Source organism: Pleuronectes platessa, chromosome 7 (assembly GCF_947347685.1).
Source record: "Pleuronectes platessa chromosome 7, fPlePla1.1, whole genome shotgun sequence".
Lineage (NCBI taxonomy): Eukaryota > Metazoa > Chordata > Actinopteri > Pleuronectiformes > Pleuronectidae > Pleuronectes > Pleuronectes platessa.
In genome coordinates, this window is record NC_070632.1 from 1,660,259 (window position 1) to 1,684,242 (window position 23,984).

General features: G+C 47.7%; 1 protein-coding gene across 1 annotated transcript in view; it reads right to left on the minus strand.

Moving 5' to 3' along the window:
- immp2l (inner mitochondrial membrane peptidase subunit 2) overlaps nt 1-23,984 on the minus strand; it is a 71,064-nt gene that overhangs the window by 856 nt on the left and 46,224 nt on the right. The window contains exon 4 of the mRNA XM_053426868.1: nt 1,363-1,465. Coding sequence (XP_053282843.1) covers nt 1,363-1,465 — 103 coding nt within the window. The remainder of the gene's footprint in view (nt 1-1,362; nt 1,466-23,984) is intronic.

Consider the following 23,984-nt stretch of genomic DNA (forward strand, 5'->3'; position numbering starts at 1 on the left):
GAGACGTCGAGGGCTGAAGGTCGAGGTTCTGTCTGACTCCTGTTGTCACCTTCAGACTCCAGATCAGCTTTAACAACATGAAGTAATGAAGAAGCAGATTAATATTCGTCTGGCTGCAGCTGAGGAGCCGTTCAGTGGTTTGTTTTCTCCATCACATTAAAACAGATCTAATCAGATTGGATTTGAATTGCTCCCCCAGAGGTCTTTGTGAATATGATCAGAACCGGATCAGGGAAAAGAGACAAGAACCAGATGTGAACACAGAGAACACTTCTCTCTTCTGCTCAAGTTTTAAAACACTGGTTTGGTTTAGTGGAACTCTCGATAGAACCTTTCCTCACGGCTCATCGGTTCCTCTTCCAGTGGGTTAGGAACTCGTCTGATTTCTTTGGTTCTTTAGTTTCTTGGATTCCTCTTTGTTCCTCAGTTCCTTGTTGAACCTTTTCTACCATCATGCTGCTTAGTTCCACACATGCCCCCGTAAGGACGAGAGATGGGTCACATGACCTTCTCCAGAGTTCCTGTGGCTTTCCTTCGGTTCTCTGGTTCTCACCACTCTTCCCCAGTTGATTCTTCATTTTCTTGGTCCTTAGATCTGGTTCCTTGAATCCATTTCAGTTCTTTGTTTAGTTGTTTTCTTGTTTTCCTGGTTAAGTCTTTGTCTTGTTCTTCGGTTCATCTTTTAGTTCCTGGTTCCTCTCTTCAGTTCTTTGGTTCCTTCCTCCTCGTGTTCTCTCCCTCATCATCATGTGTGAATCTGAGAGAGGCACAGACCTCAGCAGCCGGCTGACTCACTGGTATCGATCATCAGCTCCATCAGCTCACTCCAGATGTATTGAGGTCATTTCCTGCTTTGGGCTCAGTAGAAATCTTACTTATTGCACCTTTCAATGGTTTAATGGTCCGTTCCTCCCAGCGCCGGAGATCCACTGACACCAAACCTCCTCCTGTCGCTTTATTGCTTCCACTTTTCCTCCATATTACATTTATTTAAACTTAAGAGTTTCTCAGAAAAGATTTTCCAACGACAAAGAAGAAGCCAGAGAGAAGAAGAGTTAGAGTTTACAGAGACTGGTTCCTCAGGTCGACCTGAAGCTGCTGAGTTTCACTGACACATTCAAACAGAATCTATTATTCAAATGAGATGTCCTCCTACAGGTCAGAGGTTTTACAAACTTCTCTATTATGAGATGAAGAAAGACCAAACTGAAAAGTCTGAACCAAACGAGGTGTGAACGAGTCCTGAAATGTTTGTTTACCATCTCTTTCAATGTGTTCTTATGTATTCTACAGCAGTGGCTCTGTGTCTCTTATATGAATCATGTGTATATTTATGAAAGCGTCAGTGATGACTCAGCGTACCGGTCCGAAGCTGTTGCTGTCCAGACTGTGGCCGTGATGATCGCCCTCGATCCAGAAGTGACCGTCGGGAACCCGGACGTATCGGTTCTTGTAGCTCAGAGTCCTGAAGAGACACAAGAAGGAGAATGAAGGAAAAGTTGGGAAACATTAACAAGGTTATTATATAATCTGATTTTCTTCAAGCTTCATCAGCACGAATCACAAAAACAAGAGTTTAGTCTGATCTCATTGAAAATTAGAAACTCAACAATGAGCAGAGCTGATTTCACCCAAATCAATAAAGATCTGAGCCTCGTGAGGGTGGAGGTGATGTTCAGCTCCTCCTGCTGCAATCAGGTGGACATGTTGACGAGGAGGAGGCCGAGCGCTCTTCATCTTCATCTTCATCTTCCTCGGGTCTGTCCCAGCTCTGATTCATCACTTAGCAGCACTGTGAATTATAACTTCAGGGACTTTTAAATGAAGATTTGTCAGTGATCGGTCGCACGTGTTACTTCCTCTCTTTGAAATTTGTGTAGCAAAAAAGCACAAAATATGTAAATGAGTGTGTAGCTGGGCTGATGGTTCAGAACCATGGACAGCTCTGTTCAGAACCATGGACAGCTCTGTTCACAGGGAAAATGAAAAACACTGAGAAAATCTAAAGTAGTTTGTTTGTGACGACCAGACGGGATGTTCTCACAACGATGGAACACACACACACACACACACACACACACACACACACTATCTCTCTCTCTCTCTCTCTCTCTCTCACTCACTCACTCACTCACTCACTCACTCACTCTGTGGTGAACGTTCAGACTCGGTGATGAAATGACGGAGCTGAGACTTCTGACGTCACCTGACACCAGAGCAGCTCAGTCTGATTGGAGGGAACCAGGAGAACCGGTGAGTGGATTTCATCATGTGTGAGTCTGTGAGCAGCTGGAGAGCAGCCTGCAGACATGATGAACGGTCACAGCTGCACCAGGATGAGAAGTTCAGACTGGAATCACTTCTACTGAAGATTCATGTTGAAATGAAGGAGAGGGAGACGTGTCTGCTGCCAGGGAACAAGAACATGCTCAGAATGCAGATCTCCTGGTTTATGCTCCAGCAGTGAGATGTTTCTTAAGCTGTTTCAAACACAAACTCCAGAAAACTGAGTCCTGACATGTTGTGTAGTTGGTGTCTGTGAAGCAGCAGCAGCAGGTTGTCGGGTCCGACATATGTTGTCACAGACAGAACCTCCAGAACACGTCAAGAACATGTCAGGAACATGTCTGTGGTTCAGTTCATGTAATAAAACAAAGAAATAAATTATCGATCGTAAGTTATGACCATAACTATGGATCTATGAGACCGACCGATGACCGTCACCACGGTCTTAACACGAATGATGTCCTCATCTCCCTATCCTCGAGACCAAATATCAACAATGTCACGTGAGTGACCTTAAGGGGGCTGGGCTCACCGCCCATAAAGCTCCCCGGTGAGCGCGGCCGCCTCCTCCTTGTCTGAACGCCTCAGCCCGTTCTGAGTGACAAAAGAGGGTGACGGTCATCGGTCGGTCTCATAGATCCATAGTTATGGTCATAACTTACGATCTATTTCGACCTCCCTCAGACCGTCACCACGGTCTTAACACGGATGACTAGTATCATCAGGGTCGCGAAGAACAGAGGACTCTACTGCCTCACATCCTCGCCCAGCAGCTGAGAGCAGCACTGCGGAAGCCAATGGTGTGGGGGAAGCCACGTTGACCCTGTAGAATCTAGAGAATGTGCAGGGAGCACTCCATGTTGCTGCTGCACATATTTCTGAAAGAGGGACCCCCTTTAAAGCAGCCCAGGAAGTGGCCATACTCCTGGTGGAATGAGCTACCAAGGAATCTGGGACTGGTATGTTCTGTCCAGAATAGGCCTCAGCGATAGTATTAACGATCCAATGGGACAAACACTGTTTAGACACAGGGTGGCCGACTTTTTTACCCCCAAAACAGACAAATAACTGAGAGTATGAGCCCCTCAGAGACTTTGTGCGTGCAATATAAGCCTTCAGTGCCCTTACTGGGCACAACATAGGCAGGCCGGCTTCCTCCTGTAGTAGAGCCGGATCAGGTTGAAAAGTGCTGATCTCGATCACCTGATTTACCGTCTGATGGTTTATGACCTTAGGCAAAAACGAGGGGTTTGGCCAGAGGGACACACCTGATTCACCTGCCCTCCATCTTAGACAATCGTCACTTATAGACAGAGCATGCAATTCACTCACCCTTTTGGCAGAGCATATAGCCAGGAGGAAAGCTGTTTTGTAAGATAGAGACTTAAGGCTGGATTGCCCTATGGGTTCAAAGGGAGACTGCATCAGGGACCGTAATACCAAGGGGAGTTGCCACGATGGAGCCCTGGGAGCCCTGCTTGGTCGCAGGCGGTGTGCTCCTTTAATGAACTGAGACACTAGAGGATGTCTACCAACTGTAACATCTCCCACTGTCTCATGGAAGAAAGAGATTGCGGCAGTGTATACTTTAATGGTGCTAGGCGCCCTGTTAGAGTCCAAAAGTGACTGAAGGAAACGGAGAATCAGCTCAATAGGACAAGTGGCTGGATTTTCCTGTCTGTTGCGACACCATGTAGAAAACACACTCCATTTATGGTCATAGTTAGCCCGAGTGGAGGGAGCCCGGGCATTGTTTATGGTCCTCAGGACAGCCTCATCTAACCTTTGAGAGAGGTACTGAGAAGGGGCCAAGCCCAAAGCTGCAGGATGTCTGCTCTGGGGTGCCATATCTGACCTTCTGCTTGTGAGAGGAGGTCTGCCCTGACTGGCAGGGCCCATGGTTGACCGTGAACCAGGCGAAGGAGCGTTGAGAACCAATGCTTCCCTGGCCACCTGGGGGCTTTTAACAGCACCTCGTAGTGGCCCGAGGCAACCCCCGGTTGAGTACCTGGGGAATCAGAGGGAATGGAGGAAAAGTGTACAACAACCCTTCCGGCCATTCTTGAGATAGTGCATCTAGGCCTAGGGGACCTCCCTGGCTTTTCAGAGAGAACCACATCCTGCAGTGGGTTGTCTCTGCTGATGCGAATAGATCGGCCTGAGCCGTGCCAAACCGGCTCCATAGGAGGGATACAACCTCTGGATGAAGCCTCCATTCTCCTGGGAGAGGACCAGTCCTGGACAGGAGGTCTGCTGCTCGATTTACAATCCCTGGGATAAAGATTGCTTTGAGTGAAGCCAGATGCTGAAAGGCCCAAAACAGGAGTTTCTGTGCCACCTGGAGGCAACGCAGGGACCTTGTGCCTCCTTGGTGATTTATATGATACACAGTTGAAGTGCTGTCTGTTCTTATCAAGACATGCCTGCCATGGATGGAGGAAAGGAGAGCCTTCAGAGCAAGGTGAACCGCTCTCAACTCCAGAACATTGATGTGTTCGCCACCCCAAGGGGGTATCCACGGGCCACGCACCATTCTGCCTTCCCAGACTGCTCCCCAACCTGTGAGGGAAGCATCTGTCGTCACCACTGTCCTCCTCGATGGAATGTTCCCGAGGGGGACTCCTTGGAGCAGGAGCACCCGGTCTGCCCATGGGCGTAACGCTTGGAGACATGTGCGTGTCACACGAAGTTTCAAGTGTCTGTCCAGCTTTGAGTCGAGCTTGAAGGCATTCAGCCACCTCTGAATTGGCCTGGCCCTGAGGAGGCCCAGAGGAACAACAGCTGCTGCGGCTGAAATCATCCCCAGCATCCTCTGAAAGTTGATAAATTGTAGCTGCCTGCCGAGACGGAATCGTTCCCGGAAGGCTATAATCTTCCTCACCCTCTGAGATGTGCGGGATGCAGACATTGTAAGGGAATTCAAGCAAAGTCCCAGAAAAATCACCTGCTGCCTTGGTCGAGGTGGCTTTTTGTCACATTTACCTTGAAACCCAAGGACCGTACATGCGACAACACCCTCTGGGTATCCTCTACAACTTGGCCAAGAGATGGAGCACAAATCAGCCAGTCGTCCAGGTAGGGAAGGATTTTTATTCCTGACAACTGGAGAGGAGACAAGGCAGCCCCAACCACTCTGGTGAACACCCTTGGTGAGAGGGAAAGGCCAAATGGCAGGACCTTGAACTGATAGGCTTGCCCCTGTAATGCAAACCGAAGAAAAGGTCTGTGGTTTGGACAGATGGGCACATAGAAGTACGCGTCTTCCAGGTCTATCGAGGTGAACCACTCTCCTCTTTCGATAGATGCTGACCTGTGGTCAGCATCTTGAAAGGAAGTACCTTTGTGAAGGCGTTTAATCGCATTAGGTCCAAGATGGGACGTATTCCGCCATCTTTTTTCGGCACGAGGAAATACGTGGAGTAGAAGCCAGTGAGCTGTTCGTCTGGATCTACTTTCATAATTGCATCCTTCTGCAGAAGGGTTAAAATTTCCTGTGTCAGGATTTGAGCCTGGACTGGGTCCGTGACAATCGTCATGCGGATCCTGGAGTAAGGGGGGGGCCGCCACCGAAACTGAATTCTGTACCCCTTTGATACTGTAGCAAGCACCCATGGGTCTGACACAGTTTCTTCCCAGCTGTCCAGGCATAGCTGAGAATGAAATTCGGCGGGTGTCCCCCCACCCCTAGGCTGTACCGCCCCGAGGTCCTGAACCTCTGGGGCGCCTCCTCTGGGGAGCATCTCTAGTCGAAAAACGGGGATGGGACCCACGTCGACTTTGTGAAGGCTGTTTGGAGTCACCAGAGGCTGTGAATCCTGTAGCCTGTCGCCTGTCATTCACCCATGGCTCCTTACGGGCCCAGGATGATGATTGGTGGGGAGGCTGGGAGCCCCTAAGTTTATACCTGGTAGTCACAGCCCCTCTGAACGTGCGCTGTACTGACTCTCTGGTAAGCCGAGACTGTTCAGCCTTATCTAACACACCCTGGGAGTCAGGATGAAAAACGTGTGCTGGCACGACTGGCATATTGGTCAGTTCTTTCCTGATATTCTCGGGAAGAGTTGTCTTTGCCAACCAGATCTGCCTCCGAGATATCGTGGCAGATGACATAGCTGCACCAATGTCCCTTGTTAGCTGGGAATGAGTGACAAGGGCAGAGTCTATCAGGCTCATGGTGTCCTGGTCCTCTGGGTTGACTGTTCTCCTAAGAGCTGCCAATAAAATGGCGAGTGCATTGCCCGAGCGGGCTGCTCGTGTGGCTGCATTATAAGTCCGAGACACCAGTCGGTCTGACTTATCACACTCTTTCAGGGGACAGCGTGGATTGGTGGTTACCCGCTCTGGACCCAGAGATGTTAAGGCTGCCATCTCCCGCTCAACTGGAGGCATATCCCCCATACCTGTTTCAGGAGCATACTGATTCTTAGTCAGTCTCCGGCAACCTGCATTGAACTGAGGTGCCCCACTTGGAATGTTCCATGCTTTCCTGAGCATGTGCAAATAGTCACCAGCCACAGGTACAGTAACTGATTGCTGGGTCTGAGTGATGCCGGCCCAAATCCCATCCACTGGAGCATGGGCCTCAGTTGGAACATTGAGCCCCACCATTTTTGCCGGACTTGAAACCTTTGAGATGATGTCCATGGGTGAAGGCTCACTGTCACCCATGTTGCTGAGGTTGGACGTCCCCTCACATTGTGTGGATTTAGGCTGTTTTAGCCCAGCAGCACCCTCAGACTGCCCATCACTTTCAAAAAGGGAATTTTGAGCATAGAGAGAGAGAATGTCAGGGTGAACCACATTCTCCTCCTGATAGGAGGGTAACCTGTCCGGGGAGGACTGCCCATGCCTCGATGCCCTAGCTGTTGTGGCCGGGTACTGGGCCTCAACTCTACCCAACCTCTCTGACAGACCACGTATGGCCGCTAGGATTTGCAGCTGAGTGTCATCATGCTGACCAGCTGGGTTCTGTGAAGGTTTTGGAGCCTGTGTCTTTCCTGAGTCCCGCCTGCGAACAGGGGTGTGCTCATGCCTACGTTTTCGGGGGGCTTTCCTTGAGGTGTGTCCCCTTTCATTTAGTTTGGCTGGTAGAGGCTGCACGGCCCCAGCACGAACAGACTGCTCCACCCATCTGGCTCTTTTAACACGCTCCTCCACAGGCAGTTCCACTGCTGCCACACAGGGGTTCTCAATATCATCCATTAAATGTGCCATGCCCAAACAAGTCGGGCATTCACGGTGGCCATCTCGGGGATCCATGATACCCCGGCAATAACGGCACAAATGTGAGGACATTTCTGTGTCACTTTTGTGTTTTAAGAATAAATAGATAAACAATAGCGCTCAGCAGCTACGGATAGCTGATAAAGGGGATCCAATAAACAGGCTAATCACAGCTGGCCAATATCACATAAAATGAAGGAAGGGGTGAAATAACTAATTCACCTGAAAATGCCCACTGTATGCCTGCAATGGCAGAAAACAAGGGGGCGGGGGGGTGGAGAGAGAACAAAATCCCAGCCACTGCGAACAGGGCTTTAAGGGAAACAAAAAATAGCACCTACAAAGGGTGATAACTAAGAACCAACTGTATTTTATACAGGGAACACAGGTAAACAATCCCACCTGCTGCGCACAGAGGTGAAAGGGGGAAACTACCTGGCCTCAAACACGGTTTATTTATTCATTTTTGAAAGGCAAATAAACGTGAAAAGGTTGGCTTAAAACTCATCTCCACTCACTGTGCGCGAACGCACGAGGGGGAGTTGGAGAAACCCCACTCACTGCGGACAGCGAGTTACGGGGTGAGGAGGGGGGGGGCACCCCCCGATCTAAATCAGTTTTTAGGGATAGATTGTTTATTGATTAAGCTTCCCAACTTTTCTACTCACTCCTGTAAGAGAGCAAACTCTGTATGGACACAAACAGCACGAGATAAACAACACTTACCCAAAGCTGTGAACAAGAGTAGTTAGTACCAGGTGCAGCCAATTAAGCTGCCTGAAACAAAGAGCAGAGCTTAACACATGCAGTGTAACCCTCTGCCTCGCTATTAGAGAAGGGGAAAACCACAAACAATCCTCAGGGACACAAGGCGCCTGCACAAAAGTGTCGGATTGATAAAAGTGGAGTCCCAAAATATATCACTTACCTGTCGGTCTCGGATGAGGCGAGTGAAGAAAAGAGGAGGCGGCCGCGCTCACTGGGGAGCTTTATGGGCGGTGAGCCCAGCCCCCTTAAGGTCACTCACGTGACATTGTTGATATTTGGTCTCGAGGATAGGGAGATGAGGACATTATTCGTGTTAAGACCGGTGTGACGGTCTGAGGGAGGTCGAAATAGGTCTCTAAATTAATTTACTGGGACTATTTCCTTTTGTCATTTTTCTCGGTCTGACAACAGACACATGTAGAAGCTCTGAGAAAAGAGAAGATGGTCCCTGCTCGTTATTTAAGTTCATAAATGATCTTGAGATTTTTAAAGATAAACTGGAGGTTCCAGGACAAAGCTGAGGACTTGAGCTCAGCACCAACACGCTGCATCAGATCCCCCCCCTCGTGTGGAGGGAACTCAGTCTCTGTGACAGATGGCGCACACGCCACTTTATTTTCTAGTGACTGAAAAACATTGGATCTCACAATGTTAAAGAAAGTGAGAGACAGATCCTGGATCCAGGTCTTTGTCCACACTGGTCCAAGTTAAACCACACTTCCTGTGTCCGTCACGTGAGGTGGATCCTTGCCTGCTAACTGCTCATCACGGTCCACGCTATCAAATAGGGAACATTTTATGTAAATCGAATGATAGATGGAAAACAAAGCTTACTTCCTGTTGCCAGTAGGTGGCGCCATCACTATTATTATGACAGACATATCGATCTGTTCAAATAGCCGCTCAATGTAGCGTGAGCAATGTTGTGTAAATTGGACAATGTTAACACAACTTAATTTTCACACTGATCAGTAGGTGGCGCTATGACCCTGAACTAATATTAATATATGGAGCTGTTCAGATCAGGATTGTGATCATAGGTTGGTAGTTAGGAGCCAGTTTGATAATGCAAAGTGGTTTACGGCGGATACCACTCGTGTCACTTTTAGAACTTTTATTGCTTTCGCAAACACAACAAGCACGCTAGGTAGCCTAACTGCTACCGCTAGCTAGTGACATTTAGTACTTCCGTACGTCAGTACATAAGTACATCAGTACATCAGAACATTAGGTTGTAAACCTGCAAGCAGAACACAAACACCAACCCAGAATTAACCAAATGAAATTATACGTTCACGTTATTAATTCTTGTTGTATATTACTAGACATGTTAATCACTCACCGGCAAGGCGTACCAGTCCTGACCATCAACTAACTGAAACGCAACCTAAGGGCGTGGCCACCTACACACTGTGACTATATACGCATGCGTACCCAGACTCTCTGGAGACCAGGAATGATAACAAACAAACCTATAACCTGGCATTGTTAAACATATATGAATTATAACATAAATATGCCTGCATTCCAAAAGTAAGGAGTAAATGCACACAATTGTTTCCTCAAATACCCCAGAAGCAAATCATAACATTCATCACTTTTAATATATATATATATATATGTGTAAAGCAATGGTTAAACCTGCTGGAAAGTTCTACACCTCCCACTTGGCCTACTGATTCTAGAATCCAAGTAGGCCACTATAACCGAAACAGTTAACCTTTCCCATGTGAAATTCATTCCACAACCATGCACATAACTTACTGTTGCATTCTTGGACATGAATAACTATAGGTTCATAGAAGTTTTGATGTCCATAAACAACACACATTGTCCTTGATGACATCACAACCTCCTTTACCGAAACACACCACCAGCCTCCGGGAGGATGGTAGTGGGGGGGTCTTGATCCTTCACCGAAACACACCACCAACCTCTGGGAGGATGGTAGTGGGGGGGTCTTGATCCGTCACCGAAACACACCATGGTGGGGATCCTTTACTGTCCTTTACCAACCGAAACACACCATGGTGGGGAAGTATCTTCTTGCTCCTCCACTGGAAGCAGAACCACCAACCTCCTAACGTCCCTATGGAGGATGGTGGAGGGATAGTTCTCCACACTTCGGTCTCTCTTGGAATGTCCGCCAAAAACTGGAAAGCTTTGACATGTTCTCACCCTCACATCTCGTACTATGCCCCTCACGTCAGGACACACCTCCACGACTCGACCCAGCCTGAACTGGCCCCTCAGTGCGTTCTGGTCAGCTAACCACACCAGGTCCCCCGCTGCAACATTCCTAGCAGGCGCGTGCCACTTCTGACGGATGTAGAGGCCCGGACCCGCCAGCTGGCTCCACCGCTTCCAGAACTTGTCGACCTCGATCTGTATTGCTCTCAGACGCACGACAGGGTAAGTTGGATACTCAAACCCTCGGGAGTCCCCACTGGGTCCTGCGCGACCGAGCAGAAGAGAGTTGGGAGTGACGACTTCCACGGTCTCATCTTGTACTTGGGCTCTGGCACCGATTGGTCTCTCGTTTGACAGGTTAGCAGCGAGGTACAGGAGGGTCTGGAACTCTAGCGCCGTCAAGTTACCTTCTTCGCCAACACTGCTTAGCGCTCTCTTGAGAACACGGACAGCTGCCTCAGCTGCCCCATTTCGGTGGGGAGAGTCCGCTGGGTGAAACACCCACATCCAGTCGGTTCCCTCAACTGCCGCCTTCTTCTGGATCTGATCCTTGTTGATGCTACTTAGGAACTCATAAAGCCCCTGTAATACTGGCCTGGCGCCCACAAAATTGGTTCCTTGATCCGACCAGAGCTTTTTTGGGTGACCTCTGAGAGCTACGAAGCGCTGGTATGTTTTCAGGAATCCTTCTGTCGACAGATCTTCCACAATGTCAGCATGTACTGCTCTCGAAGCCATACAACTGAACACCACGCCCCAGACTTTCATCTTTGTTCTTCGCCTTATGGTATCTTTAACAACATAGGGGCCGAAAAGGTCCAATGCCGTAAACTCGAAGGGTGCGGCTGGTTCAGTTCGTTCGAGGGGGAGCACACTCATCACCTGTTTGCACATCCTCGCTTTGGCCTTTCGACAGTGCATACAGGAGTCAATGACATTTCTGACAATCCTTGGTCCCTGCACCACCCATGCTTTAGACCTCGCACGGAGGAGTGTGCCAGCAACACCTTCGTGGTTAGCTTCATGGGCCTCTCGTGTGAGAAGGGTGCTGATCCACGCATTGTAGGGGACCAGGGGCACACCGGTCTCTTCCTGGGTAATGGCCTGGACTCTACCATAGCATTTCAGGAGCCCTGAAGCTTCATCCCTGCTGACAACAAGTCTGTTTAGCGTAGTCACAGGAAACGTGACTCCCGTCTGGGCGGCTAGGCATAGGTCTTGGAATGCAGCTTTGCGTTCCTTTACTGTCAGTACTGCCTCCCACTTTGCTGGCATAGAGGCCCCGCCTACACAGGCCAGCCACTTCTTCACGGCTCTACGGACATAACCGACTACTCCACAGAGCTTAGCTAAAGAACTGCACCTTGTTGGATCCACTTGGTCTATGAGCGTGGCTCCCCACAGCATCTCCGCCTCCTTGGTCTCAGTTAAGGTCAACTTCAGCCCATTCTCTAAGGACGCTGGAGCCCCACTAACTCCATCTGTGACTATTGGATCTTCACCACCAGGACTGTCAGGATTTAACAACTTCTTGGCTTGAGCTCTGGTGAGGGTTGCCGAGAAGGCCTTTCTCTGGAGTTTACTCACCATCTCTCTAGCGTCAGCTGCCACTTTTGAAGCGGACTTCATGGGCCAATCCTCGACTGGACTAGACAAGAACTTGGGACCTTTCTGCCACACAGAGTTCTCACCCAGTAGTTCGGGAGAGCACCCCCTTGTGACTAGATCAGCGATGTTGACCTCGCCTGGTATCCACCACCAGTCAGTTACAGGCCCAGCCTTCTGAATCTCTCCGACTCGGTTCGCGAAGAATGTTTGGAATCCGTAGCTCTCTCTCTGGATGGCTCCCAGCACCGTCTGACTGTCAATGAAGTGGTACCACTTTTCCACGTCCAATCGTCCATGCTTCAATACGTATCCCTTTAGACGTGCAGCAAAGACAGCCCCGCAGACCTCAGCCTTGACCGCGTCACCTTTCTGGTCGAGGGGGGTTAACTTGGCCTTTGACTCTACCAGCCTAGTGACCACACCATCTGACGTCTCCCATCGCAAGTACAGTACAGCGCCATAGGACTCACAGCTCCCGTCAGAAAATGTAATTCCCCAAGGTTTACCCCTCCAGTCGGAGGGCGTGAGGCTTCTGTGGAACTTGATGCTACTCAGACGAGCATACTCCTTGAACAGTTCAATTGCCTTCCCTCTGAGCTCGTCAGACAGAGGTTCATCCCAGGTGTCTTTAGTAAGCTTGCCAGCTTCCTGGAAGGCTCTTCTCACAAGGATCACTCCCTTTTGTTTCACAGGTGTTGCTAGACCGATCGGGTCATACAGCCCGGCGATCTGACTCAGTAGAACACGACGAGTCAGTGGGTTCGGTGTCTTTACTTCCACTTCTTCTTCAGTGAGGTCAATCTCAGTTCTCATCTTCTTCTTCCTTCTGGAGAAGTTGATGGAGACCATCACAAAGAGTTCGTCGTCTCGCACGACGTAACCAACCCCCAGGGCTTTGTTATCTTCCTCCCCCAGCTGGTTGGGCAACACCAGAGTTACTGGCTTGGACTCTGTCCCGTCCCGCCTCCCACTTTGACCGGACCTGACCCAGGGCTTGAGATAGAAGCCTCCTGCTGTCAGTATCTTTTCCACTCCCCCTAGGATCTTGTCTAGACAGTGTGGGTCATTGTGGGACGTGAGGAGGTCATCAACGTAGGAGTCTTCCTCAATGACTCTTCTTTCCTCCTTCATATCAGAGAACTGTGGCAACTTTGCGGTCTCTCGCATGGCAACCTGCGCGATGCACCCCGCTGGTTTGTCTCCCATGTTCACCCTCACGACAGCATAATCCTCAATCTCATCTTCCGGTGAGTCTCTCCATAGGAACCGATGCACGTGGACCTCTTGTTTCTCCAACCACACCGAATTATACATCTTGGTGATGTCTCCGATGGCTGCATGTTCTCCTTCCCGGAACCTGAGGAGCACCGCTCTGATGGGATTTAAGACGTCTGGACCTTTGAGCAACATGCTATTCATGCTCACCCCTCTGAACTCCTGGCTACTATTCCAGACAAGGCGCACCGGCGTAGTCACTGAGTGGGGGTTTGGTGCGGTTAGGTGGCTCACCCACCACACGGCGCCATTCCAGCTGTCCATCTCTTTCTTAGTAAGCTTAACAGCAGCTCCCCTCCCCACCATCTCGTGGACTTGCCCCATGTAAGCTTCTTTCCACAGGGGGTCTTTCATGAGCCGCTTCTCAGCCCTAAGGAAAGTTGCTTCCACAGCCTTTCGGTTGTTGGGAAGAGAGGCTGGGTTTTCCTTCCATGGGTACTTCGCATCCCAATGTGGCTGGTCGCTGTGGGTGTCACTCTCTCTGAAGGTTAGACCTGCCCTTATTATCTCCAGCTCTTTCTCGTCAACAAGGGACATCTCCTTTCCTCCAGGTGGGCACTTTCCACAGCGACACCCTCCACAGGTAGGATCACAGGCAGCACCGATGCTATCCCATTTTAGCCACTCAATGACTTCTTTATTGCATGCTGCTGTCGTTCGAACCTCCACACTGCTTTCTCGTTCCAAATGGCTTCCTGGCCTTCCCATGGAGTGTTCTTCAACTTTGACGGCTACCGCCCTCATAGAGTGTGCGAAGTGCGTCTTCGAGTGCCATGTAGTCACCTCCACTTCTTCGAAGAGCTCCGGATGCGCACCACTCACCGTCTTGCCTAGGGGACCGTCCCACAACACCAGGTCGCCGACCCTTTGCAGTCTTTGTGGAGCTAATCGGCCTTCTCGAGTACTGATCAATAGATCGATCTTCTCTGGGCGGGCCAGTTCTCCCGGCTTAGCTTCGGGGAAAAACTGCTCCAGCCTCTCCGATCTCACCACTCGATCCACTTTGGCTATGTCTTCCATCCCGTAGCAGATCATCTCGTGGAACTTCAGGGTTCCTCGTGAGGTCCACACTTTTATTGTTACAAGATACCTTTTTGTATCAACTTTCACCTTCATCGTGCCGACACCATACACGACAAGGGAAATTGGTTCACCGGTCAGTCCAAGTCTTTCCGCGGCTTGGTGCGTAATGTAATTGGTGTCAGAAGCAAGATCGACCAAGGCTCCAAGACTGTCTCCTCTCTTCGACGTGACAGGTACGAGCATCATAAGGACTGGATGTTCTTTCAAATCACTTTGTTCTATCAGATCCTTGCCAGAACAAACTCTCGACGTTGCCTTGTTGGTACAGGCCCTGCGGACAGCTTCCAACTGGCGGGGAGTCAGTCCCAACTCGGCGAACACAGCCTCCTGCTCCTCTGTCGGACCACGAGGTCCCCTCTTTTCCTCTGCTTTGCTTTCCCTCTTAGCAGCATCCTTCTTTGTTGGTGCCTTAGGGCAGAGGAAATAGTGGTGGTCCACCGGAGTGTCGCCTTTCTTACACTCCTCCTTACGACAGAGGAACCTTAGAGTGCAGGCACCGTCAACCCCATGAACATCCAGGCACTTTGTACATGCCTTTGCCTTTTTCAGCTGAACTTTCTTCTCTGACAGACTGGCCCTCCTGAAAGTTTGACAGCGAAACAGTTTACCTCCATGTTCTCCATCGCCACACACAGCACATGGTAACTGCTTGGAATCTCTCTTGACTTCACTTGCTGTAGACTTAGTGAACGACTTCTTTTCTCTCCATCTGTCACCTGGTCTCTCCCGGTAGCTTGGTCTCTCAGGAGCATTAGCAGGCCATGGCTTGCTGGGCAGCAACTGCTCCAACCTCACTAGCAACGACTTTTGGTCTTCCAGGAACATCAAGAACCTGTCGAAACGGTTTCCTGGGTGGACGTTATTAACAGGGTCTCTCACACACATGAGCCACTCTCTTTTCATGACATTGGGGAGTTTACTCTCTAAAGACCGAATCACTAGCTGATTCTGTATAGCGTCTGTGCACCCTAGGTCTGTGAGGTCCAATGTTGCCCTCTCCACTGCTAGGATCAACTCTAACGTCTCTCGTGGTTGGTGGTCCTTTACAGCAGGTCGTGATTGTAACTCCAACATGATCTCTTCTGTCGTTTGCGCTTTATCACCATAACGGTTCTCTAATTCCCTGAAGATATCGTTTGCATCCCTGCAACGCAACAGTCTGAGTTCACTCTTCACAGTCTCTCCTATACTGTCTAGCAAGTGAAGTTTCTTGCATTCCCATGACCCCGTAGGCTCCGCTTGCGCCTGGATACTCTCCCATTCAGCCTTCCAGCGCCAATAGTCCCTCCTGTCCCCGGAGAACTTAGGTAAACTTATGGGTGTGAGTCTTATTTTTGGTCGGGCCCATTGAGAGCTGTTATCCCCACCGGCGCACGTACCAGGGTCGCTACGTGGCATGCTACTACTTTGTCCCATGCTGAGATTGACGGGTGGAGCGGCACGAACGCTCAACAGATGTGGCGTGCTGGCAAGGGTTGGAGGATGGGCGAAACTGACACCAAGTCTATCCTCAGGCCATCGTGACTGTAGGGTGGGCTGTAATGCCTGTTGGGGAGTACTGTGTGTGGTAGCTGCTACATACCTGCTCTGAGGTCGGCTAGTGACAGTAACTCCTTGAGCAGCGCTGGTAGTGATGCTTGCCCTGTCAGTGGACATGAATGAAGGAGAGCTCGCAATATATACAGTTCCCTGCCCATCAAGGGGCGGATTGACAACAGCAGGCTGGGTGTTAACAGGTGGAGTAGCAATAGCAAGGGTTACTGGTTGGGTGAAAGTGATGTTACCTGCAGCTGTAAGGCTGTCGCTCGCTGTTGTGACATGCCCACTGACCACGTCACCACTTCCTCCATCTTCATCCTGTTCTGTACTGTTCCTCTTCCTAACCTCATTGTCACGTTGACATGTCCACTCATCCATCAGTTGCTCCTTGTCCTCTCTCAATGACAAAAAGAGCGTCCATTTATCCTTCCCATGCGGCCGGTAGTCTCTCCAAGTGTACACAGCCTCTCTGAGTCCATGGAGTTTCCTATCCAATCTCCCGCTTTCGACCCCCTGCCGCGCCCATGGCACTACTTTACCTTTCCCGAGCGCCTCAGCCTGATCAAAAGCAGACTCAAACTGTGTTACAAGAGCGTCTATGTCTGGCGCTGCATACTTGGACCACAGCATTTCCATGATCTTGCCCTCAGTTTCAAGGAACTTTTGCTCACTGGCGTCTCTCCGCGCCAGGGCGTCCCGCAACTCGCTGTCGCCACCTGTAGGGTCTATCTGGCTCTGTGCGTCGATATATTCATTACTGACATCGAGGAGTTTGTCATAATCATCCCTTAATCTCATTAACTCTTCTGACAACTCAAGTTCACGTAAACGGCCAGTACTGACTTCAAGGCGGTTCATTCGTGTTGTAAAGTTTCGTTGCGCAATGGAGCGCCTCCGCTTTAAGCTCTCTACATCTGGCTTGTTATCCGCCATTTTGTCTTCTTTAGGTGTACAGAATTACTAGAATCACCTTTTCCAAAAGGACTTCTTCAAAAGATTCGTTCAAAATGAATGACTCGTCCAAAAGATCCGTTCAAAGAATCGTTCTAAACAAACGGATCGTCCGTGAACGGCACATACAAAAGATCCGTTCAAAGAATCGTTCTAAACAAACGGATCGTCCGTGAACGGCACACACAAAAGATCCGTTCAAAGAATCGTTCTAAACAAACGGATCGTCCGTGAACGGCACACACAAAAGATCCGTTCAAAGAATCGTTCTAAACAAACGGATCGTCCGCGAACTGCACACACGTCTTTTGCCGGCTGCTCTGGCAGGTAGCGGCGTTGTTTACAAAGTCACTCTCTTAACTCTGCAGCTGTTATATTATCCACACAGTCTTACTCACGGTTGTGGAATTATTCAGCCCTTTAACGGTCCCGTTAGCTCTCGGCTTCGGCTCCTCCGTTCTAGTGGCGTAATTCCGGCCGCTTTCTTTCCAGACACCGGGTCTCCGTTTCCGCGCTGGCTATCCTCCGCTCGGGGTCCGTGTACTTCCTGGCACGGCTCCGATAGCGGTTTACAACTGTCCAGTCTTCTACTAGCTACCTGCTGTAGTCTAATAAATTCCCCACTGGAAGGGTGTCAGGCCAAGTACGGCGGATACCACTCGTGTCACTTTTAGAACTTTTATTGCTTTCGCAAACACAACAAGCACGCTAGGTAGCCTAACTGCTACCGCTAGCTAGTGACATTTAGTACTTCCGTACGTCAGTACATAAGTACATCAGTACATCAGAACATTAGGTTGTAAACCTGCAAGCAGAACACAAACACCAACCCAGAATTAACCAAATGAAATTATACGTTCACGTTATTAATTCTTGTTGTATATTACTAGACATGTTAATCACTCACCGGCAAGGCGTACCAGTCCTGACCATCAACTAACTGAAACGCAACCTAAGGGCGTGGCCACCTACACACTGTGACTATATACGCATGCGTACCCAGACTCTCTGGAGACCAGGAATGATAACAAACAAACCTATAACCTGGCATTGTTAAACATATATGAATTATAACATAAATATGCCTGCATTCCAAAAGTAAGGAGTAAATGCACACAATTGTTTCCTCAAATACCCCAGAAGCAAATCATAACATTCATCACTTTTAATATATATATATATATATGTGTAAAGCAATGGTTAAACCTGCTGGAAAGTTCTACAAACAAAGTACTTCCTGTTTCATGGTGAATCAGTAGGTGGCGCTATGACACTGAGGAGATATTGACACATAGAGCTGTTCAGGCTTGGACTCTGATCATGTGACAGAAGTTTGGTGGTGATAGGACAATGCAGTGTGGAGTTATGAAAACATTGTGTCCTTTAAAGATTAAGATGCATTTATTTGTCCCAAACACAGACACACTCATACAGGAAGGGAAATGTAACCTCTGCTTTTGACCCATCTGGTTCAGGACACACAGAGCAGTGAGCAGCCATGTACGGCGCCCGGGGAGCAGATGTTGGGGGAGTAAGGTGCCTTGCTCAGGGGCACTAGACAGGGTAGGGAGAATCCTCTTGGATTTTTGGACAGATCAATCCAGGTTCGTCTTTTTGTTGTTTCTCCGTGGAGTCGAACCAGAGACCTTTCTGCCCATAGTCCAAGTTTCTGCCACTAGTCCACCGCCTCTTGATCCTTCACCACACATCAATGTTTACATGGTTTGAGGAGATATCACAATTCTGATGATGATCACATGACTTGACTGAGCTCATTGAGCTGAATATCGTAAAGCAACCAGGAGCAGTTCATCAAAGTATAAAACATGTAACTTCCTGTAGCCACCAGGGGGCGCTGTGATTTAAAGTAATTATTTCTGTGTAGATGTCATCAGGCCGGGAGTCTTGTCGTACATGTCTAGTTTGGATTTGACTTTTTAAGTCAGTTTTTATCTCCATCTTGTTGTGACGACACTCATCTGAATTTGAAGTTGATCTGATGAAAGCCCTGCTACAAGTATGTCAAAGTAAAAATGTGTAATATGCAGGTCGGTTGCTTTTCATAATAAAAGCCTGGAAAGAGGCGATTAGAGAAAACAAGAGAAAATATTTGTGAGGTCTTCTTCTCTGTAAAAACCTGTATAACTTTTAGTCATGTCAATGTTTGGAATAAAAACATTATTTAGTTATATAGTTTGTTATTATATTATTTTATAATAAAACAGTTTAATAATATATTAATATAAAAAGACTTGAAGGCAGTAGGTCACATGGGTTGAGTGACAATGTCGATTAACCTCTTAAGAGCCGTCTGAGGAACTTCACAGTAAATTGAAAGCTGTTCTTGAACCATCTGGAGTACATGCATGTTCTTGGTCTCTTTTGAAAGGTAACATTCTGAACTTTCCCGCCAAAAGAAGTCACAATCACTCAAAGTGCTACTGGCACTGAGTAAAAGCAGTTGGCACACAGTGAAGTAGAAGGTTTTTATTTCCGCCTGAACATTTTTTAATAAACAGACGCCTGCAGATGACTCTAGCTGGGACTTATGAGCTGGAAAACACAATGGGACCCTAGCATGAAGCCTTGACTAGCCCAAGTTCAAATTTGATAACAACATCATAGGAGATTAATATTTGACAGATCTTTTCCTAAAGGCATGTTTCTGTCGTTTTCCACAAAGACTCCAAAGGACCCTTTGTAACAGGCTATATAGGCTAATGTTACACTCATAGGTTTATATAAAGGAGACAAAACAGCCACACAGTGAAACACCTGCTTTGAGTTCCTTTGGTGACCAGAGAAATCAAAGACATTGGCGCCATCTTTAATCAGCAGGCTACTGCCTTTGAGTTCCTGTGTTGACCATAGAGATCAGAGACATTGGCGCCATCTTTAATCCGCAGGCTACCTATCTGACCACTGAAGAGACACTTGTCAGTTTGTTCAAACAGTTCAACATGACAACAAGTCAAGACAGCTCTACAAGTCCACAACGGCAACTCAGTCAGTCAACAGCTGAGAGAATCATGAGTCTTCAAGACAACCGCTCCAACAGCAACATGGAGCCAAACACAATGAATGCAATGGAGGACCTCCGGCAACAATTGAAAGACTCAGAGTCGAATAATTTGAAGCTGGTCGATGAGAATAATCAGCTCATGGCCAAACTGAGCACCGCAGAGACTCAGATCCGTGATTGCAAGACGGCCTGTTACCTCAGAGCCGACTTCAACGAAGGTCTGGTATGGAGGTATTCCATCTGCTCTAAAAGAATCAAGGAGCTGGAGAGCCTGGTAGAAACCTCAGACCTTAAGGTCAGAACTCTGGAGGATCAGCTCAGGAGTGAGCAGGCGGAGAAAGAGACGAGCCTTCAAAGAACCAAGGAGCTGGAGAGTCTGGTTGAAGCCACAGAGAAGAAGTGGCTCAACGTGCAGGAGGACTCACAGCACAAAGTTCAGAAGATGGAGGAGGATATTAATTTCCTCATCGTGAAGTCTATTAAGCTTCAGGTAAGTGACATCAGCTCAGATTTATTTGAACAATAACTTCTTGGATCGTGAGTTTGTTTCAGATTTAGACTTTTGAAAATAATGAAACACATGTCATCTCTGTCTTTCAGGAGCTGGCCCTCATGTCAGACAGAGACAAAGCCAGAAGAAGAGAGGAAGAAAGAAAAGCTCAGAAGAAGCAGGAGAAGAAAGAGAAAGTACAAAGAGAGATGGAGCAGAAAGAGAGGGAGAAGCAGGAGAAGAAAGAGAAAGTACAAAGAGAGATGGAGCAGAGAGAGAAGGAGAAGCAGGAGAAGACAGAGAAAGTACAAAGAGAGATGGAGCAGAGAGAGAAGGAGAAGCAGGAGAAGAAAGAGAAAGTACAAAGAGAGATGGAGCAGAGAGAGAAGGAGAAGCAGGAGAAGACAGAGAAAGTACAAAGAGAGATGGAGCAGAGAGAGAAGGAGAAGCAGGAGAAGAAGAAGCAGCAGAAGATAGCGAAAGAACTAATAGAGAAGCTGAGAGGGAGGGAGAAGCAGGAGAAGACAGAGAAAGTACAAAGAGAGATGAAGAAGAAAGAGAGGGAGAAGCAGGAGAAGACAGAGAAAGTACAAAGAGAGATGGAGCAGAGAGAGAGGGAGAAGCAGGAGAAGACAGAGAAAGTACAAAGAGAGATGAAGAAGAAAGAGAGGGAGAAGCAGGAGAAGACAGAGAAAGTACAAAGAGAGGTGGAGCAGAGAGAGAAGGAGAAGCAGGAGAAGAAAGAGAAAGTACAAAGAGAGATGGAGCAGAGAGAGAGGGAGAAGCAGGAGAAGACAGAGAAAGTACAAAGAGAGATGGAGCAGACAGAGAGGGAGAAGCAGGAGAAGACAGAGAAAGTACAAAGAGAGATGGAGCAGAGAGAGAAGGAGAAGCAGGAGAAGACAGAGAAAGTACAAAGAGAGATGGAGCAGACAGAGAGGGAGAAGCAGGAGAAGACAGAGAAAGTACAAAGAGAGATGGAGCAGACAGAGAGGGAGAAGCAGGAGAAGATAAGGAAAGAACTAATAGAGAAGCTGAGAGGGAGGAAGAGCCTGAGAAGCTTTTGCTTCCTGCGAAATCTCCATAATGCAGCTGCTCCTAGATTCATAGTTTGAACTGTTTGGTCTCCCCTTGAATTGTATGAGACAGGAGTTTGTTTGTTTATTGATTCTGTTTACTATTTCTAGTTTCACTCAAGTCAGTGTTCATTCCGATGACGAAAAATATTCGTTAACGAACTTTTTTTCATGATGAAGACGAGACGAAGACGGATCTGTGAAAATAAAAACTATGACTAAATCTATTTTTAATCTATATATTTTTATTTATTTCAAAATCGTTCTTATTTCATACATTTCCCACAAATACGGGGAGGACTCAAATAACCCTACAAAGTTCTGTGTTTAATTTAATTCAAATTAGGCCGACACTTGCCTGTGTATTTTATTCTCCTCTTCATAAGTGTTCTGTGTTTTCCTTTGTTGTAACAGGTACAAATAGCAATAAAATGTCAACAGTTTTCTTTATTGTCGTTCTATAATTTTGTAAAAGCAACAAACTATAGTTTAGTATAGTATAACTTTATATTAAACTTTATTAGCTCTGTTATCAAACATGTTTTGCGACTCCAGACAAATTTTATTTGGGGGAAGAGGGGGCAAAATTACTCTTTTGAAAGTAAAGGTGGCCGACCCCTGCTGTAGACCTATGCTGGTAGGGATATCTAATGGACAACCTAAGTACTGCAAGCTGGACTATTATGCAGTTTTAGACACAACACAGGGTCCCTGGGCCTGAGAAGAGAAGAAAAGGAGTTAATGTGGCTACTACATGTGACTAAAACTAGACTAAAACTAAGAAGAATAAAAATGACTAAATGTGACTAAATGTAAAATGCATTTTCGTCTAAAGACTAAGACTAAATCAAAAATAGAGAGTTAAAAAAGGAACCAGCTAAGGTTAAATTGCTTGATTTTTATTTTTAACTGCGAACATTACTGCAACGACTCGGTCCTGTAGATTCATGCTGTACAACATCAGGAGGACACGCCCCCTTCTCACTCAGAAGGCGGTCTACCTGCTAGTGTCATCCAGCAACCAGCAGCTCGACTGGTTTTTAACCTAACTTCACTCCCACTCCTCCGCTCCTCCGCTCCCTTCACTGGTTACCAGTGGCTGCCCGCATCCAGTTCAAAACACTAGTACTTGGTACCATGCTGTGAACGGATCAGGTCCAGTCTACATCCAGGACCTGGTCCCACGTTACACCCCAGCACGTTCACTCCGCTCTGCTTCGGCCAATCGGCTCGTTGCTCCTCACTGCTAAACACTCATCACCATCAGGACTGTTTGCTGTCCTGGCTCCTGATTGGTGGAACCAGATCCACATCGACATCCGGACATCAGAGAGTTTACACATCTTCCTCCATAAACTAAAAACACACCTCTTCTGTCTATTGGAGAGGCGGTGGACTAGTGGCAGAAAAATTGGACTATGGGTAGAAAATCAGACTGGATGGTCTCTGGTCCGACTCCACGGAGTGACAACCAAAAAAAGCCATTTTGCGACGCCCATTGAAAATTCCTCCAGAATACGTTCATTTTCACCACTTTCTAAATTTCTGATGAAAGCTCCACGACAAGTACATCAAAGTAAAAATGTGGAAATAGCCAAAATGGTCACTAAATTCAAATTGGCGATCTTCCAGTATAATTTTTCATAATGCTCCTTGAGGCTTTTTTCTATGATTAGTCACAATACACCTTTGTCCTAGTTTTAGTGGAAACCTAGGGGCTGGGTTCCAGGTGGCGCTGTTGAGCCATTTTGCCACGCCCATTTCCAAATACTCAAGAATACGTAAACTTTAACAACTTTTTGAGCATGTTAATCCCTCAAAAAGCCCATTCTATTGCCTGAAAAAAATAAATAATAATAATCATTTCAATTTCAAATGGGCCTCCCACCGATTTCGGTGCTCGGGCCCTAATAAAATAAATCATTTATGTAATGAGTGATGGCATCAGATAATTTACTACAACCACAACATTAGGATGAATTTTCTTTGGTTCATCAGACACACGCTCGGTGGATTGAGTTTCATGTTGTGACGAATCCTGATTAAAAAGCTGCAGAGACAGAAGCTGACGATCAGATCTTGAAGCTCCGCCCTCCTGCTGCATCTCATTATCTGAACTGAGGAACTCATTCCCTCTCGAGGACGCAGCGTAACAGACCTGAGAGCAGCTCGTCATCCTTAAGGAGCTCTAGAGAGGAGCATGACTCACACACACACAGAGAGACACACACAGACACTCACACACACACACACACACACACACACACACACACACACACACAGCTATCCAACAAACTGAGAATGATAAGAATAATAAAAGCCATCTTAACCTTAAAGCTCAAAATGCTCCAGTGAAGTTTACTTCACACAATTCACTGAGTAAATAACAACAATCTTCTTTTCCACACACAGAGAGATGATGAGTCCATTCATAAAACATCTGAGAGGAAACTTAGATAAATAATAAATTAAC